Here is a 15272-nt window from a genome sequence, read left to right on the forward strand (position 1 = left end):
AATGTCTCTGCTGGCTACCAGCCAACACTGCTTGAGAGAGCACTCCTGGGTCCTACAGCACTTGCTGACTCGTGTCGCGGTGTCAAAGTAGAAGTGGCCGGCGGGGGCGGGGGGCTACAATGGCAGGCAAGTGGCCTAGGCTCCCGTCTTGCACGCAACCAGCGGCGAAGGCGGGGTGGCCTGGGACAGCACGTGCCTCACGGCAGAGCAATGTTCCCTGGTCCTCTTCCGACGAGCCCGACCGTCTTGAGCAAGAAGAGAGACCTCCCCCGTCCCCGCCTCCCGCAGAGCTGGGCAAGGATGTGTGGGGGCTGGCGGGGCAGGGTGGGGGAGGGCGGCACCGCGGGTGGGAGGTGCGGGCGCGAGGGAGAAATGCTGTGGAGGCGGAGACGGGCGGGGGGAGGCTTGCGTCAGCGCGGGAGCTCGTGGCGGCGGGCGCGGCGCGGGGGAGCGAGGCGGCCTGGAGCAGCGGCCACAAGCGAGCGACTCTCGGCTCTCCTCCGCGGGACGCGGCGCCCGGCCCGGCCCGGCCCTTCCCGCCGCCGGCGGGGATGAGGCTGCGCGGAGACTCCTGTGCACCCCGGGGCTGGAGCCTGCTGGCGCTGCTGGCCCTGGGCGCGGGGCTCAGCGGGGCCACCCCGCCCTTGGGCTACCAGCGCCCGGGCGCCCGCGGCAAGTACGAGCCTCTTGCGTGGCGGGGATTGCACAGCTGGCCGCGGCTGGGCTGGGCAGGGCGGGAGGGCTGGCAGCAGCCGGCCAGTGACAGGGCTGGGGAAAGGGGGGTGATGGTGCCAAGGTCCTGGAGGGGCTTCTGTGAAGTGGGGGACTCCAGGATTGACACCACCGCCAGCTTCACTGGTGCCTCTGTCCCCCCAGAAACTGGTGCGCCCACATCGTGAACAAGAACGTGAGCTGCTCCGTGCTGGACGGGACCGAGGGCTACGTCCAGGCTCAGTACAGATGCGCCTGGAACCAGTTCCCCTGCCAGCCCGTGCCGCTGTGAGTACCACCGCACAAGCCCGCCCCGGTGCTCTCCCACCAGACGCCTCCGGCTTCCATAGCTGGGGTCCTCCCCGGAGCAGTGCCTGGCAGCCCCTGGTGCCTGGGCCGTGAGCTGCGCTTGCCTTCCCCTTTCTGTTCCAAGCACAAGGCAGCTGAAAGTAATTAGAGCCGTCTTGCTCTCCTGCTCTCAGCCCAGGCACGGAGCGAGGTTGCTGGCATGGCCTGCTTGCACGGCTCCGAGATGTCCCGGCTGCCCAGCACGGGCTGGCCACCGCCGGCATCCTGTCATCTGTCTTTGCAGCGCGAGCACCTGCTGTGATGGGAGATGCACCCCTCGGTCTGGGATCACGGGTGCGCTCCCAGTGGCTTTGTGTTGTTCCAGGGAGGCCAACCCAGCCAGAACAGGATTGATGTGAGCTTTCTCTAGAGCAGCCAGCATGTACTGGTGAACCTGGGCCAATATGCCTTACAACATATGTTCCTAGCCTAGGCAGGAGCCAATGCAAAGTTTAGTGTAAATGGGGTGGGGTGGGGGGAACCCCAGGCAAGAAATACACCGCGTTTTAGCAATAGTCATTAATACATGATCACATGGGCAGACCTAGAGGTTTGAAAAGGAGGGTGCAGCTGGTGAGGTGCTCCATCCCATAGAGTGCAACTCACATTTTTCTCCTCTTAAAATTAAACTAGAAGCTTTGCTAATATACTAGGGGCCTAGGGCCGTATTATTCGGTTTAAGATCAAAGCAGAAACAAGTGTAACTTCACTGGAATGAGTTAGAAACAATCTGCAGGATTGTGAGAGCTTCATTACCAGGAGCAGCTAATAGACAGCAGAACTGCAGAACGGAGGGTAGCTTGACTGGTGAAACATCGAGACTGAGACCATTACAAAGGTGGGAAGGTTCTTAACACCTGTGGAATGAAGAGTTTAGAAGGGATCAGGTAGATCAGTGGTACTTAACTTTTTTGCCCAGTGGGCTGGATGGTCAGCACTCAGTCTGTCTGTGGACCAGATCTGGCTGGTGGTCTCAACTGGAGCCCAGGAGGGCACAGGCCCCATCTGGCCATGTGGGGGGTGGGAGGAGGCAGCCCAACTCCAATCCATACTTGTAGTGGGGAAGGGGGCTTCAAGCAGCTTTGAATTGGGGGGGGAGGCTTGACCCAGCCCCAGCCCCAGCCTGGCCCTGCAGGGGGCAGGGAACATGGTCCAGCCCTGATCCAGGTGTGGAGAGGAAAGCAGGTGTGGCCTGGCCCCAGTGCAGGCATGGGGAGGAAAGGGGGCATGGTTTGGCCCCAACAGTCCTGTGGAGTGAAGGGGCATGGCTTGGCCCTAGTCCACTCACATGGATATGGGAGGGTGTTGTCAGTCCTGTAGGGGTAAGGAAGTACAACTGCCATGCAGGGCTTGGGGTTTGGGAATTTGGCAGGGTGGGAGGGTACAGCTGTATTAATGACCATTGCTTCCTCATTGTCAAATTTCCCAACTTGTGGGGAGCCTTGCGGGCCAGATGCACTCCTTGGAAAATGCTAGCTCTTGGTTATCCCTTGTTTTCTGATTGTGGAGAAATAACACAGCAATTTTTCTGTTGCAAAGAGCTCAGAAAGACCACAACCAGTCAGAATGCTTTCATCATTATGGATACCTGTTTGACTTCTCTGTGTTTATCTTGTCGGTCATGTTAGCACACCAAATAGTGCTAACAGTGTGTGGCATCCCATGGCACCCTTGAAAGGATCTTGAACCACTAAGAATCACTGTCTTAGAGACTAACTGGTGCAAAGAAGTATGACCATTCATTGGCAAGCCCCTACTTTATCAAATGCTGAGCCAGTTAGTCTCTAAGGTGCCCCATACTCTGCCTGACTTCAGATTAACACTGCTAACCACCCCTTTAGATGTGTGTTGCATTTAGATTGTGTAATCCAATACAGTAGTATCCACAGACCAGATCTGGATCATGGGGCTGTATCTTGTGGCCCATGGGGATAGAGTTTAGCAGCAGCAATATTATTTGTTGTGGCTCCCTGTGCTGCAGCAAGCACTGCTCCTCCCACCACCAGATTTCTTCCCTGAAGACCAGATGACATGGCTTCAGGTCTGATTCATGGGATGCCCCACACTTCCAGAAATTTGGGGACATGACAAGTAGTAGCAGTGTTAATTGTTGTGGCTCCAGGAACTGTGGCAATTAAAGCTGCCACCACTCATCACACTGCCAAATTTCTGGACCTGAAGGAAGCTCTGCAGGTTGAATGATATGCCTGTCCAATCGCCAATGTGATGAGGTAATAAGTAAGGCTAACCGCACTCTTTTGTGCATTAGCAGGTGCATCATGAACAGGTCTAGGGTGGTGATACTTCCCTTCTATGCGGCATTGGTCAGGCTGCAGCTGGAGTACTGCATCCAGTTTTGGGTGCTGCACTTCAGGAGGGATGTGGATAACCTTGAGAGGGTTCAGAGAAGGGCTACTCGCATGGTTGAGGGCCTGTGGGTAAGATCCTATGAAGACAGACCGAGGGACCTGAATCTCTTCAGTCTCTGCAAGCGAAGGCTGAGAGGTGATCTTGTGACTGTCTACAAAGTCATCATGGGGGTTCAGAAGGGAATAGGGGATACTCTGTTTACCAGGGCACCCCTTGGGGTTACTAGAAATAACGGCTGTAAACTAAAGGGGAGTAGATTTAGATTGGATAGCAGGAAGAAATTCTTTATGGTGAGGGTTGCCAAAATACAGAGTGGGCTTCTAAGGGAGGTAGTGCTTTCCCCTACCTTGGAGGTGTTCAAGAAAAGATTGGACAGGCACCTAGGTGGGGTTATTTGACCCCAGTGCTCTTTCCTGCCTAGAGCAGGGAGTTGAACTCGATGATCTGCAAGGTCCCTTTGGACCCTAGAAATCTATGGAATCTAATCTATGAAATCTATCCCTGGTTTAGTAGATAATGCACTTGAGCAGGAGAAAAGAGATTTGAGCTCTGATACTGACTTCCTCTGTGACCTTGTTAAATCACTTCACCTTTCTGTGTCTTGGCTTCTTCAAATGTAAAACAGTGAGAAGATACATTCTTCTGAAAGGATTTGAGATCCACTGGTAACCGTTGTATACATCCAGTCCAACTCCGTCAGTGTGGACACTCTCATTGACTTTAATGGGATTGTATCAGACCCTAAGTGAGAGAATTATTATTTGTATTTGTTTCTGGGTAGACATGAGAAAATGAGGAATGTGACTGACACTTCAAGATGCAGAGTGACCCTGGCACTCTGACCCAGGCTAGTGATCCTGCAAAGTGCCCTTCTCCCTGGGGCGCATGATAACTTCATGTTGTATATCTAGCTTTTGGAAGATATTTCTTTTTGCTAAAAGTAGTTTGCTTTCTTAAATTAAAATAAACATTGGCAAGATCAAACAAATAACAGGAGGCTCCAGATACACACAGCTGATAGTGTCTGTGTAATTTCCCCAGCTGCTGCTTTTCATAGTGTTGAAATGACCATTGTAGAGTTGTGACATGGAAATGATAGATTGACATGACAAAATAAAATGTAGGTGAGGTGTATCCTTATTTGCATTGGTGCCTGTTGTTGAGCCTAAAACAGCAGTAAGTTAGAGAGTTTGAATGTCTTTTGAATATCTTCTTCAGCACATTTGAAGTTAAGTCATTTAAGTATGGTAAGCCAGGTTTTTCAGAGTGTATTTGTAAATATGTACCGGAGGTATCCATTTTTAAGAAATGTAGACAGCTCTTAATCATTAATCTTTATTTTCTAAATCTGATTTGCTTTATATTGGTGAAGATAATTGGATAACCAGAATAAAAACTGCACCTTTATATATATTTTAATATGAAGGTCTATAAAATATCTTTCAAGTTTCATATATTTTTCAGATATGAGCAAAATATGGCAGAAACTTGGCTATGAAAGTTGCTGGAATATTGTTTAAATAGTTCAGAATAAAAGTCCTGTAGTTTTAAAAGTATATTATGTGCGTGAACATCTCTGACTTTGACCAAGCTGGTTTTTTATCTATCACCAATTGTATGCTAGTTGCCTTAATGACACAGAATAAGAAAGGATCATATCATGAAGAATTTACAGTGTTTGGTACTGATCCTACATATTCTTACATACATATGTAACTTCACTTACCAGCAAGTGTCATTTAACTCAACACAATTACTTATGTGAATAACATGACTAAAATAGAATGTAAATTAGATGTTAGATGGCTAATCTAGTTGAGAGAGGAGTAGGACATACAAAAAGATAAAAAGACCAAAGCAAATGATTTGGGCAAATTTCTGTGAAATTATTTTTCCCATTTCCTTTGTGAATATACACAGAGAGATCATATAATGAAGTAAATTGTGTGTTCTACTGGGCCAAAGTAAAGGGTTCTGATTCTGATATCATGTATACCAGTAAAAATTGAGGGTATCATAGACAATCGAATGAATGAGATTTCAATCAGGCGTAAAGTTTGTTATCTATGGCAAGATGTATGGATTTTGTTATTTTTTTGCTCCTTGACAATCATAGATATGTCAGATTGGCTTTCCGTGTCCAACTTTAATGGTACAATTATATCCTCTCCATATCAAATTTATCAGATGTGAAGGAATGGTAATACTGAACAATCTGATGATAAATTGGATTAGGCATACAAGGGCTAAAGTTAAGTATAAATATTATTTGATGAAATGTGACCATGCTTTATATATGTCAGTATCTGTCTTAAGCATCTATGATACACCTGCAATTTTGATGTTCTTCACATACAAGAATGGGTGACCTATATAGTATTAAAGCAATAGTGAACTGTTTTATAGAAATATGGGTGACCAAACCAAAGAACACGGACATCATTACAAAAATATTGTTTGTCAAAAAAAATCTGTTGAAATTAGTGCATTGATAGGAAATTGAATCGTAACTTACCTTTAAATACAAGAGGTACTTTGCTAAATTGGTAAGTTAAAATATATCAGGTTTTTGTATCTCCTTGGGATTCCATGACTTGTATATATATTTTTATTCATTTGGGCCCAATCTATAGTTCTCGTAAAAAAGTTATTGAGTCTTTTTCTGGACGTCTAGAATCTATTTGAATTCATGCTTAGGTATCTAGAGCAGGAAAAAAAAGGAGAGAAAATGAATGGACACTTCAAAGTGTTGTATTTTTTAAGCAATGTATTAGATTTATTTTTCCAAAATATATAACCAGCAAAGAGGGTGAGGGTAGGGAAGGAGAGAAAAAGAAACTTTGTAGTCAGTGGCAGATGGGAATGAAAGATTTACTTAAAAAGAGACCTTACTGAAATATTTATTTTTAATTTAAAAAAATCACTGTCATTTCTAAAATAACCAATATTTATTTTCTCTCTTTTGAAAGGAGATTAAAACAGCTTGACTCACTCAGTTTAGCAAAACAAAAGGTTAAGAGGGGGATATGATTATTTTTTATAAGTACACTTGCAAGGGTGTATAACAGGAAGGGAGAATGGCTATTTAAATTAAAGAGCAATATAAATGCAAGACTGACTGAATCTAAACTTATCACAGACACATTAATTGGATATTATGGGAGATTTCTAACCTTGGAAGGAGTAAAGTTTTGGAATGGCCTCCTTCTAAATGGAGTAGTGAGTGCAAGGAGGCAGAATTGCTTCAAGATAGGGCATGTTAAGTTTATGGAAGTGGTAGTTTGATGTGGCAAGGGTATTCTTGAAGTAGCAATTAGAGCATATGATACACAGATTCAGATATTTGGTATCTCTGTGAAGTGTTTGAAAGGAAATGTTCTCTCTCTGTGGGAGATGTATGATATTCTGTGCTTTGGGGCTTCTGCCGGTTGCCTATAGGAGTTAGGAAGGAATTTTCTCCACCTTCCTCTGAAGCGTTAGAAATTGGCCATTGCTAGAGGTGCGGGTTTGGCTCGTGTGTGCTGGTGTTTTTAACAGTACTGAAATACCTCTTAGGTGCTTGGGTCTTGTTTATATACTCAGATTCAAACCAAGTGGCAGATTTGGAGTCTGGAAGGAATTTTTCCCCCAGGTTACATCAGCAGGGACTCTGGTGTGTGTATACATATACATATGCATATACATATACATATGTGTGTTTATTTATATATATATATATATATATATATATATATATATATATATATATATATATATATATATACATACACACACACACACAAAACATATATAAATATATATATATGTTTGTGTACACACATTTATTATTATTGTTGTTGTTGTTATTATTATTACCCTGTGAAGTAGTTCTCTTCCTAGGATCATCTTAACATATTCCCTTTCAAGACATCACCCTTGCCTCCTACTCTGTAGGATGTAGTGTGCTTTCCCCCTCCCATAGGATGTTTTGTGACTGCGGTGCGTGTTAGGGGACAGACAGAATAGATGGTTTTTTTAATCTTTTTGGACAAATGCAGGCTTCCTGCAAATGTAGGGGATTGGACTCAATACAGAATATCCCTTCCAGTCATATGTTTCTGCAGTTTTTCCTCCCTTTCATCATGTATTTGTTTACTTTGGTTTCTATGAGGGGGTTATTAGTGAGAGGTAGGTTAATACCATTATTATATATTTTAAAGTAATTATTATAAGAAAAATATATGAGCCTCCTGGGGTTCTATATAACATCAATGTAGTATTTAGTACATTTTCTACGACGGATTCCATCGTGCAAAGACTGCAACAATACACATGCAACTGCTCCCTGCTCATGTCAGTAAAGTTAGTTATGGGCTGAAGTATTTGCAGGATCAGGAGATATTGGGATGATCTAGTTGGGGATGGTTCTGCTCTGAGTAGAAGGTTGGACTAGATGACCTCTTGAAGTCTCTTCCAACCCTAATTTTCTATTATTCTATGATTCTATGATATATATTCTTACCCTGGTGAGAGAATAGATTTGATGGTCTTGTTCATTTTTAACTTCTGTAATCAGCACATGCTGAACAGAGATTATTTGATTCAATTGCAAGTAATTAGAAGAATTAGGAAAAAATTATCAATGAACAAAAATATTAAATAACTGAGTATGTTCAAATATTTCATCTAACAAGTATGTTCAAATCTTTTTTTGTTGAGTGAGTCATTGCCATAAATAAACCTACCTCCAAATTAACCATGGTGTAATAAACACTAACACAGTAATAACGCAGATTGGATCTGCTAAAACAAAGACTATGAAACCACTAGAGACTCTAACAACTAGTATATATAATCCTTTAGACCAGGAGAAGAGACCATATCATTAAAATAATATGTAGCTCTGATGTAGCATCACACAAAGTGCCCTGATGAAAACATTCTAGGTAAAGATGTAAATATTATTTTGTTAAATGTAAATATTATTTTGTATAACTGATCCCTCTCCTTCCTCCTTTCCACCCATAATAGGCCATTTCCTCCATTAGTGTCAATTGGGATTGCTGATTATTGTCTAATTTTTTTTTGGAAACTGTTGTGAGCTCTTTATACATCTGCATGCTGGAGTTTGATCCTGCCCAGGGTAGAGTCCAGCCGAGCCAAGTATAGGCTTAACTTTTGGCTTTTGGACAGTCCTGTAGTAGTGAATGGGACTACTCAGGTGCTGAAAGTTAAGGATGTACTTAAATGCTTTGCTGGATCAGGGCCAGCACTCAGCACAAGGTAGGATTTGGCTCCATGGTACGCAAATCTGTGTAGGTTCAAGGCTTCATTCTCTAGCTTTCAAAAATCAGTATTCCACGAGAAGAGATCCTTCACAGTACCCAAAAAGAATTAAAATGGAAGGGGATGGGGGAGGAGAAAGGTGAGGACTGATTTGCCTCTTCTTCAAATATATGGAACTGAGTTAGAGCTTATTCTTTTTATATATATATATAGTTTAAAGAGGGCATTTTCTATGGGGTAGAATTCACTCCATGGGCTCCAGCTAACTGACTACCTGGAGAATTTAGCCTCAGCGATGGTTCATTGAAAGTTGTAAGAAAACTTAAGTTCAGAAGAAATTTGAGCATTGTGGTGTTTGTGCTTGATAATCTTTGAGTGCCTTCTGGGTGGGATGAACTTTCCTGGAGCCAGATATTTTGTATCTCTGTCTATACACACAGCTAACAATTCTGTCTTTCTTCTTTGTGAATTGGACAGGGATTTTTCATTTCATACATCATTCATAGCTTGTTGCAATAATTCAAAAAATTCACAAACTCCCACTCAACTCACATAAACATCAACCATAATTATTTATATTAGTGTTTGTGTTTTCATGATTTGAAAGTGATACTAACTGGAGGTCTGGGGCTCCTTCTGGTAAGCACTGTATCATAGCCAAAGTTACACTGCTGGTCCACAGGGATCTCTGACCAATGTAATACATGCATATAGGTACATAAAAAAAAATGGGCTGGAATGCACCTCCAAGGTTATCAGGTCCCATCCTGTCCATTTGCAAGCAACCATTTCTCTAAAAGGGTCTACAAAAACATCCACTCCAGCCCCTCTTGCATTCCACAGTCACAAGGAACCTGTTAAAAATGAGCCTACAATATGTCTCAGGGAAAGAACAAAAGAAACCAGGGTATCCCTGGTGCAAAATTTGTCAGGTAAAATATTCTCAGGTGATCTGAGGAGGTGAACTGGGCCCTGCACTACAGAGAAAGGCAAAGGAAAAAAAAGACCCAAACAGTCCCAGCCAAAGTTGTCTGAGGGGAAAAAGTTCTCCCTGATCCCAGATCTGGTGATAGGTTTGACTTTGATTCCAGGAACAAGACCCACCAGCCAGGCACCCCAGGGGTTTTGAAGTACTGTTAAGAGCCACCAGTGTATCCAAGCTAACTTACTGCCTCTAGTTGTGCCTGAAGTCCAGTGCTTCGGAGAAAGATAAAAAAAAAAAAAAGAAGAAGAAGAAAACAGCCAAATAATGCATTCGGAGAAGAAAAATATTTCTTTCTGGCCCTGACAAACCAGCAAAGCCCTGAAGCATTGATCTGCTCTCTCATAAACCACTGAAAGGTGGAGACACCAACTTTCCCATGATGTAAAAGATTCCTCTTTTCCCCTGGTGGTCCTCAAGCTGTCCAGCCTTTGTATTATAATAGGATCTTATCTGCCTCTTCCTTCACTTCACTTCTGACCCAGTTTGAATGTCTGCTACCTTGTGAAATATCTTGCTCTACAAACAGTGTTGCATTTTGTTCTGATACGTTGGAATCTGCTTTGCAAGAGTTAACATCTCAGATTCAGTAATTCATGAAATTTAGTTGGATTGATATATATTCTCATTCCCTATATAATCTATTAAGGTTTGCCCTTTCTCTGAACAGTAATACCTGTTAATTTGTTTGTGGAGAGTGAAGACAAAAAGGCACAGATAGCGGCACAGATAGTGTTTCTTGAACACTTCCCGTAAGTAGTCAGGAAAAAAATGAGTTGAAGCATCTTCCCAGTTCTGCTGACAAATCAGCAGCAGTGGAAGTTATTCGCCATCACTGGAGGACAGTCCAGTAAACACAACATTCTGGTAAATCTCATAACATCAGTCATTCAGCAAAGTGCAGTTTGAGCAGGAAAGAGCACTTGAGTTAACAGGATCCCAGTGCCTCTTGTCCTCTCTTTAGTCATGAGACCCTCATGGTGGGACTTATAGGAAGAAACTGAGCTATGCAGCAGTTCCAGTGCTACTGTATCACTAACCAGAACACTATCCCCTCTGGAGGTGTCAAAAAGGAATGTTTATTTGATAATGATTTTGGCCAGGTGAAGGGAAACCAGTAACTTTGATTGAAGCACTGAGCATTTTGTAAATAAATATTATTGCAGAAACCAGTGGATATGTAATACTGCCTTACTAAATCATCCCTCACAATGATTCAGCTTTTGGTAATAACTGAAATTCAAAATAATTAAAAAAACAACGTATCACATGCTAATGCTTTGCCCTAGTTTGAGCTGGCAGGGAGATCTGCTAGAGAGACATTTCACAATACAATGAAATATATATCATTTCTACTCACTGCTCTGCTTTAACCTCTTGTCTTAGGGTGTTGACAAAAGTGTCATTTTGTCACATGATCAGCCACTGAAAACTCCTTACAGCCATGTAGTGACAGCAGTGCATACCATGGCTGCAGAGCACTTTAAAAAGTGCCCAAATGCATGACAAATGAACCTGCATTACATGAGGGTTCAGATGAAGGCACTCCAAAGTGGAGCACCTTCATTAATTTCTCTTAGTGCACAACAGGAGCAGAGCTGGGCTGAAGCAGTCCAGTCCCACCTCTGATGTTGTGTTCAGGGTGGGAGAGGGGAAAGTGGGGAGGGAGTTCCCTGTGGGATTTGCCCAGCCTGCACAGACTGATCAAGTCCAAAACAGACCTCCCTCCTCTGCCTTTTCCCCCTCCCATCCTGAGACAGCACCAGAGCTGGAAGAAGGGGTAGGGGAAGAGGCTGCAGACATGCAGCCTCTCTCTCTCTATTGGCTCCAAAGTGGAGCTTGAACGTCTGTTGGGTTGGGAGGGTCAATCTGACTCATGGGGCTTTCTGTGAAGTGCCATGTGTTAGACAGGAAAGCTGCATGTTTGTCAGTGCCCTTAGTTTTCCTTGGCATCCTACTGTGCAGCCCTTGGTAGATGTGCAGTTAAAGATGTGAGAGGATCTAATGCGTAATCCCAACAATTGCACTTCCTGCCATGCTGCACCTGCGTGGCAGGAGACGTGATTGTGGGATCTAGCATAAGATACCAATCATGTCATATTGATGGTGCATGGGGAGCCTAGAATCATGATCCTGGGCTCCCCCCTACACTGGCAGGTTGAGTGCCTAACAATCATCTGATTGTTGGCTGGCTCTGGGGACCCATGGAGCCGTTTGAGATGCTCTTATGGTCCCCAGAGTCAGCCAATGATCAGCTGATAATCAACAAATCAGGACTGCTCTGAGGTTTGAGTCCTGGGGCATTCCCAATGTGCAGTTGGCTGGCACAGATTGCCTCTAGTTCTAGCACTGGGGCAGTCTGTGCCAGATGACAATCTGCTGATCATCGCGGCCTTGGGGTTCAAGCCCCAGAGCTGTCCCAGTCTCTCATCAGCTGGCAGGGACTGCTCCAGTACTGGAATTACAGTCCCAGAGTGATCTCTGCCAGTTCATGGCCCATTGGGGTGGCCCCAGGACTGTGACAATCAGCTGATTGTCAGCTGGCAGAGATCACCTGGGGTGTGAGACTCTGGGCTGTCCCTGCCAGCTGATAGCTGATTGGGACCTCTCCAGGGCTTGAACAGTACCTGCATGGCACACCACATATTCAAGTTATGACACCATACAAACCAGGCACAAAGATATTACACATTTTTCATGTCACATCTTTGTGGCTGGTTCATGGTTTTTATGGTGCCATAAATTCTTTGAATGTGTAGTCAGTTGGTATTTTTGTCACGTTTAAGATTTTAATCGCACCAGAAAAATAATGTGTGTCAGGGGCCTTGGTGTCATTGATGCTTTTGTCTTTCATTCTTTTCATCAGAATTCACAGTTTGAAATCCCTTCCGCTCAATTGCTACTCAGCTTTCTACACTTCCCTTTCACAAGCTCCCTTGTGTGACTTCTAGTTTCCCTCTTGCTTTCTAGCTTATCCTTGAGCACATACCTCCTTTCCTTTTCACTTGGCTGTCCTCCATAGTTCCAGTTCTTAGAAAACTGTATGAAATGGGGTGCATTTAAATGTTGCCCTATGGTGACACAGTGATGCACTACATCTTCGTATAACATGCTACAGTGACATAGCAATCACACTAGTCTGAACATGATCACCAGCTACATCGTCATAGTGGCATGCTCCCCTGGTATAGTGCACCACTACAGCGACCTAATGGAAAAATCTGTGTGCCACATGCAGATGCAATATGGCCCATACTGTGCCATGCTTTAGGACTTCCAAAAGGAAATACTAAAGCACAGCACCATAGAAACATCACCATATGGCGATGTGTAGATGCACCCATGGAGCCTAGATTTTCTCTCACAGTAGCTTGATATGAGTGTGAAGGTATTGAAATCAACTGAGAGTTTCACAGTTTATACCACTATAGAAGAAGAATCCGGACCCTGAGCCTGGGGACCATTAGGTGAAAATAAGATCATCTGCTAGACCAGTCAATGTTCTGTAGTTGATTGCCCAATGTGGATTTACAAGACTTTTGCAAAAACACCTTAAAATTCAGATCTCTCTTTTTTCTCATCATTAGAAACATTTCTTTCCTCCTTTGTTCTGAAGGACCAGTTTAGAGTGGATCTCACCACATGTGATTTTTCTGGTGTCTGTTGTTATTTAATTCACTAGTGCTGAGGGGAAAGAAGCCTGAGATTGGAAGTCATGAGATTCAAGTTCTATTCTGAGTTTTGTGCTTAGCTACATAGCAGTTTCCCATTTACAAAAGAAGGATGTTTGCAAAATAAGGACCAAGACCACAGGAAACTTAACTTAGTAATGTTAATGAACTACAGGCAGTCCTCGACTTACAGCATTTCGAGTTACAACGTTTCACACTTACAACGTTTATAAATTGACACCGTTTCAACTTTCTGATGTCAGTTTCGACTTTACAATGTTGATCCGACGCGATGCCAGCGAACAAGTTTGCTGCGTCGCCTATTTCCCTGGAGAGCATCTGTCCAATCTTCCTTGGACACTTTCTTTAAGAAAGCAGACAAAACTCCAGAAAAACCTGCAGCCAAGATTCCTGAGAAGAATCCAACCAAGAACCTTTCAAAAAGTCCAGCAAAGTCACCTCAAAGAAGTCCTTCCAAATCAATATGATTGCTATTTACAATATAAATACATTAATGTAGCTATATTACTCATCTATAGTTGATTGAGTAGAAAATTCTGGTTTTTTTTGGTGAAAATAGGTATCGGGCCTTGGGTCAGGAACCAATCCCCCATTTATAACATTGTTTTCTATGGGAAAATTGGTTCCGAGTTACAACGTTTTGACTTAAGACAGTTTTCAGGAACCAATTGTGTTGTAAGTCTGAGGATTGCCTGTACATAAATACTCTTGGAAAATAGGTGCCACAGAGGTGTGGAGTATTATTAAAATTCTACCCTAAATTGGTTAGTTGGCAATTCCTTATTGGATTTCAGACTTTTTAAAAACACCTATAGAAAGATAAGTAGCAAATTAAAATGCTGAGATGTGGTATACAGGTCATATTTAGGACTATACAGTACCTTCAGTATTTTTTCCCTGTTCTGCAGTGAACAAGTTAAATTTGAGGTGTGACAAGTGAATCCAATTAAAGTTAATGGCAAAATTCTCACCAACTTTAGTGCAACCAGAATTCTTTTTCTGCCCCCCATGAAGAATGGGGCTCTTGAATGGTGGTGGAAATTTTAAATGCTAGAGTTCAGGAAGGGTGGTCATTCCTCAAGGGAGCAATCCTTCAGGTGCAGAAGGAGACAATCCCATTGCGCACAAATGGATCAAAAGAGCCAAGAAACCCTCTTGGCTGAAGAGGGAAATCCAGGAAAGCCAAGGGGCAAAGAAAGAGGCATACAGGCTATGGAAGCAGGGGGTAGCTACCAAGGAGGAGTATACCTCCTTGGCTCACACTTGCACGGAGTCAGTTAGGGAGGCCAAAACAGCAATGGAACTCATGCTGGTGACAAAAATTAAAGACAACAAAAAGTCCTTCAGATGTATAGGGAGCAAAAAGAAGATGCAGGGTAACATAGGACCCCTACAGAGCAGGCTTTGGCAATTGGTGACAGATAGGAGGGACAAGGCTGAACTCTTCAATGAGTTTTTTGCTTTGTATTCCTGAACACGAATCAAGACAAATCTCCCAATTGCATTATAGATAGGCACAGAAGGAACACCAGCCCACCAACAGTCAGCACTGACTTAGTAAAGGGTCATTTGGAAGGGCTGACTGTGTTTAAATCGGCAGGCCTGGATGATCTTCATCCGAGGGCACTGAAGGAATTGGCCAGTGTCATAGCTTAGCCACTGGCATGGCTGTCTGAGCACTCTTGGTGCTCAGGTCAGGTCCCAGAGGACTAGAAAAGAGCCGATGTGGTCCCTATTTTCAAGAAGAGGGAGAAGGAGAATCCGGGTAATTATAGGCCAGTTAATCTCACCTATATCCTTGGGAAAACCTTTGAAAAAATTATCAAGGATCACATTTGTGGGAGCCCAGCAGGAAAAATAATGCTGAAGGGCAACCAGCATGGGTTCATAGCAGGTAGAACTTG

The 15272-nt window shown here is 43.7% G+C and overlaps 1 protein-coding gene across 1 annotated transcript in view; it reads left to right on the forward strand.

Annotated features, from left to right (window-relative positions):
• The first annotated feature begins 423 nt into the window (after positions 1 to 423).
• Positions 424 to 15272, forward strand: part of EMILIN2 (elastin microfibril interfacer 2) — a 64356-nt gene continuing 49507 nt past the window's right edge. The window contains exons 1-2 of the mRNA XM_006269522.4: positions 424 to 676; positions 877 to 999. Of these exons, the coding sequence (XP_006269584.1) occupies positions 552 to 676; positions 877 to 999 (248 nt within the window). The 5' untranslated portion in view covers positions 424 to 551. The remainder of the gene's footprint in view (positions 677 to 876; positions 1000 to 15272) is intronic.

Source organism: Alligator mississippiensis, chromosome 3 (assembly GCF_030867095.1).
Source record: "Alligator mississippiensis isolate rAllMis1 chromosome 3, rAllMis1, whole genome shotgun sequence".
In the NCBI taxonomy this organism is placed as follows: Eukaryota; Metazoa; Chordata; order Crocodylia; family Alligatoridae; genus Alligator; species Alligator mississippiensis.